The sequence below is a fragment of the Teleopsis dalmanni genome, chromosome 1, assembly GCF_002237135.1.
Source record: "Teleopsis dalmanni isolate 2A chromosome 1, ASM223713v2, whole genome shotgun sequence".
NCBI classification, from domain to species: domain Eukaryota; kingdom Metazoa; phylum Arthropoda; class Insecta; order Diptera; family Diopsidae; genus Teleopsis; species Teleopsis dalmanni.
In genome coordinates this window covers 150,111,166-150,115,668 of record NC_051846.1, presented here as the reverse complement: position 1 = coordinate 150,115,668, position 4,503 = coordinate 150,111,166, and the positions used below count along the sequence as shown (strand labels likewise).

Genomic DNA, 4,503 nt, shown 5'->3' with positions numbered 1-4,503 from the left:
CTATAAATAATAATGAAAATAATAAACATCCATGCTAAGACTTGTAGAACCTTAATATACTTTCATAAAAATATATTCTTTACCTGAAAAAGGACATTTTTTTTATTTACAACTAATTGTTTTGTTGTTTACTAATTGATCTCTTAATTATACCTGTTGTTACCTGTCCTATTAAGTCCTTCGAAAGTTAAAGTATAAAAGCAAAGCATATTTTACTTTTCAACATCATTCGCTACAAATCATTCAAGTGAACATTACGTATTCGTATTCTTACATTTTTCAAGTAAATCATTAATTTCTTCATTAAAATGAGTCGAATTGGAAATCAACGAACAATTTCGAGATATCGTCTCGGTATATTCGGTTTATTTATCAAGTTTATCGAATTCTTACTAAATATCTTAAGTAATATAATAACTGAACTGGAGGAAACTGAACAGGAAACTTTAGATAACAACATTACAATACAAGATACTCCAAAGGAAAATACAACAACAGAAACAGATTTAACTGAAGAAATTGATACTCCTAACGAAACTCCAACAACCAGCTCAAGATGCCAAACTAGATCAGCTGATAAAAATGAAATCTCAATTATTTCGAAAATACCAACATCAACTTTAAGGAACAAAACCAAAATACCAACTTTAAAAAAAATATTGCCACTTACAAGACCAATTATCAAAATATATAATACTAAAGCTGATCCCAGAACTTCGTCAAGAGAGCATAATGCTGCGGACCCCTCAACATACAACTCAGAAGCTGCTCTACATTTCAATACACCACCAATTTCTAGAGCTACTAAATTAAGACCCGACACGCCTAGATATGCACTCGATAAACCCAAAGCAAAAATGCAACAAATATTTTTGAAATCTTCATGTGAGACTACTGAAACGCCAATTAATATGACAAGAGCAAAAACTGATTCAAAAGCGGGTGTAACATCTACTTTTAACAGGAATTTGCCGATGAAAGATTCAAAAACTAAAGTTTTGAAATCAATTTTGAAGACTCCATATAAAAAAACATCGGCCACATCTAAATTTACTGCTGGAACTAAACCGAAAACTACTCGTAGAGTGCATTTTGCCGACTCCGTAATATATAAATCAAAATCTGCTCAAAGTCTCTGCACACCAACAATTTCAAGAACGAGTTTATATAGACGCAATACCCCCAGACACCCAGTAAACAAAGCAAAAGTCAAAACAACAGTGAATAAATTTTTATCTACAAATACTGAAAAACCAATCGATTTAACAACCACAAAAAATGTTTCGGAAAAACAGCAAGAAACTGAGACCATCGATATTCCTATTATCGATAACGTGTCTTCAAAACAGGAACCAAAAACTGAAGCTGTTAGTGATAATGTGGAAAAGTTGCAGACACCATCGGAGAAATACAATCAATCACTTACTATAACTGCAAGGTTCTCTGCAACGAGATTAGGAGCCAATGGAGTTACATCACCCAGTTTGCATCAAAAACGCGCTAATGCTTCGTCACCACTGTCTAATTATTTGGTACAAGGAAAGCGAATTCAGGACTCTAGCTGCATCCGTAAAGTGCGTAGGGCATTGCACTATTGAAAAGGAAATTTGTTAAATGACAAATATTTGAAAATATGATTACCATAGACTATATGTAAAATAAAATTTATATAATGTAAAATTATATGTATTTTGAAATTATATAAATTGTATTGTCAATTCTGCTTTAAACGAGATTTTTTATAAATAAAAGATTATTTGCATAAAATATATAAATATATATTATTTTTACTTCTCTGGCAACTTCTCTATCAGCTGACAACTAGAGTTCAAATCTATTTCATTATTAATTATTTCATTTAATTATAATTATATAATTTAATATAATTATTTCATTCATAATGAATAAGATATATTTAAATATGTATTTGTCGAATTTTGGCAGGTTCCGAACCGGGCACTCAATAAATAGTAATGATAATAAGTAATAATATTAGGTAATATTACCTATATTACTATAGGTAATTTTTAAAGGTAAAATAGGTAATTTTACCAATAGGTAATATTATACTTTTAAAAATTATTTCTAATGACCATTAAAAAGAATGGCTTTTTGGCATTACACGAGCCCTATGAGAGGCCCTATGCTGCACTGATGACAAAACAAGCTGTTTGAGACAATACTCGAAATAGTTCAGCCCAAAAATAATTAAATGTAAAGTTTCTGTTGATTCAATTCAATGCTATTTGAGCTTCTCTATTCAGAAATGAAAATAATTTTTTTCTTCAATTACTGAAACCCAAAAAGTTCTATGGTTTTTAGTTCTCATCTCTTTCCTAATAATATTCCTATATTCCGGACCTTTAGGATGTAGTGGATATCGGTTTTGAACATAACAATTTGAAGAAGTTATTGACAATGAGGAAATATGCGAATATTTCTTTTTAAATTTTAAAGGACAGAGACGTCAATGAAGATGTCAATTAAAGGAAGAATACGGATGTGTATGAGGATATCAAATTTTATAAGCATGATCCGCATTTACCTAAAAATGTATGTAATTTATGTAATCAATTCTAATCTAATTATAATTTTAATGTTAATTTTTTAAAATTTAAGTGACCATACAACGCTGTTTCAATACTCGAGTATTGTTGTTTCAATACTCCAAGTACTCATCATCAATGATCTTAGAAAATATTCAAATTTTTAAAATAAAATATTAATTAGTTTATAGTCCGTATATAATTTGTTTATATTTCTCATTTAATTTGTTTTAGAAAGTATAATTGTTTGCTATCTTATTTCCTTTATTATTCCTCTATACAGGACCCTTTGGATGTAACAGATATCAGTTCTGCAGACAAGGATTTCAAAAAGTTGTAATGAGGAAACGTAGTAAGATGCGAAATCACTAGATTTTAAAGGATAAATATATGGATAAGGATGTGATTTAAAAAATTAATACGGATGAGTATGATGGTATCAGATTTTATAAGCATAATCTACATTAACGGATGTATATATTGAAATATATTGAATTATGTACTTACTACTACCAACTGTCCCCTCGAAGTAATGCAAAAGCAGTTCCGAGGGGGAATAAGTCTCCCCGAAGAGGGGGAGTTTTAGTTCGTAAACTACATATAAATATTAGGGAGTCGAACACACCATTCCGATGACGGTCGATTTGACGGTGCATAAAGCATTCCCCCTCCTCACCGCAAAAATCAAATAAAAAAATTATCAACTGTCTGCTTAAAAGATCATAAAGAGAAAATGATAACTGGGCACTAGCCACATTAGCAAGTATTAAAATAGATGTCTATTTGTGAAACTATCGGTTTAACAGAGTTTTTACTGTATTTGTAAGTAAAATATATGCTAACAGGTACCAAAAAAACAGCTTTATCATAATTATTTATTCACATATTTTTATAAATAAACTTTACTAGAATTAATTAATAGTTTTTCGGTGAAACGAATGTTTTGAAGAGAGTTTTAAATTTCTACATTTGTTTTGATTCGATATGCCATTTTCATATGTTATTTTTTTCACATTTGAACAAGTATCTACGAGCGACTAACACTATCTCATACATGGTTGAGGGAATGTTAGATAGTGTGGAACGAGATATTTTTCGATTTTTATTTTATATACAAGTATATTTATCCATGTACCACCTCAAACGATATCACAACTTGTTCGCAATAAACGTGAGTAAAATTAAATAAAAATAAACGAACAATTACTCATTCGATTCCAATTAAAACAATGAGTTCCGTGCGTATCTGGCGCAAAATATGTGTAATATAGTAAATTTATGAATGACACGAATAGTAAAAAAATAAAAAAGAACATTAAAATCAGTATTAACAACTCAAAAGAAGTATTTACATTAGAGATAATTTTCATAATTTATTTGAGTAAATATTTATTCACAACCAGGAATGGAACAATCGCAAAATATGGTTTGTTCAATGCTCAGCTTTTCGAGGTAATGTAAACTAATAGGAATTAAATAGTACGTAAAATAATATTTAAAAAAAAATATTAAAAATATTACTTAAATTAAATAAATTTGATTTAAATACGCGAAAGCCGTATTCATATGCAATGCACATGAAATACTAAAAGTGTGTACTTTGCGAAAATTTCAAAAGAAAGACCTCTGCCACTCAATAAAGACTGTACAGAAAATTATGACTCAGAAAGAGAAGTCCACCAATTTAAATAATCAAAAGTATTTTCCTTTCTTGAAGAAATTCAAAATCTTTGTCTGAACACTATATCGTATGTATCGTATATAACGTTATGTAAAGATTTAATATTTTATATCTGCATAAATAATAAGATTATCAGTTACGATGGAGGTTGCGTAAGTACTTTTAAACCAAGCTTCAGCATTACGAAGCCACCAAAGCCAAGACCGAAACTTGTTTTTCAACATTTTTAACTTTTATCTGCACATATGAAAATTAATTATCTAATGAAAAAATGTT

At 29.3% G+C, this 4,503-nt stretch overlaps 1 protein-coding gene across 1 annotated transcript; it reads left to right on the top strand.

Annotated features, from left to right (window-relative positions):
• Window positions 1-308: 308 nt before the first annotated feature.
• LOC119666440 lies at window positions 309-1,598 on the top strand. Its single transcript, XM_038075718.1, has one exon. It carries the CDS (start codon window positions 309-311, stop codon window positions 1,596-1,598), a length of 1,290 nt encoding a protein of 429 aa, XP_037931646.1.
• The last annotated feature ends 2,905 nt before the right edge of the window (window positions 1,599-4,503 follow it).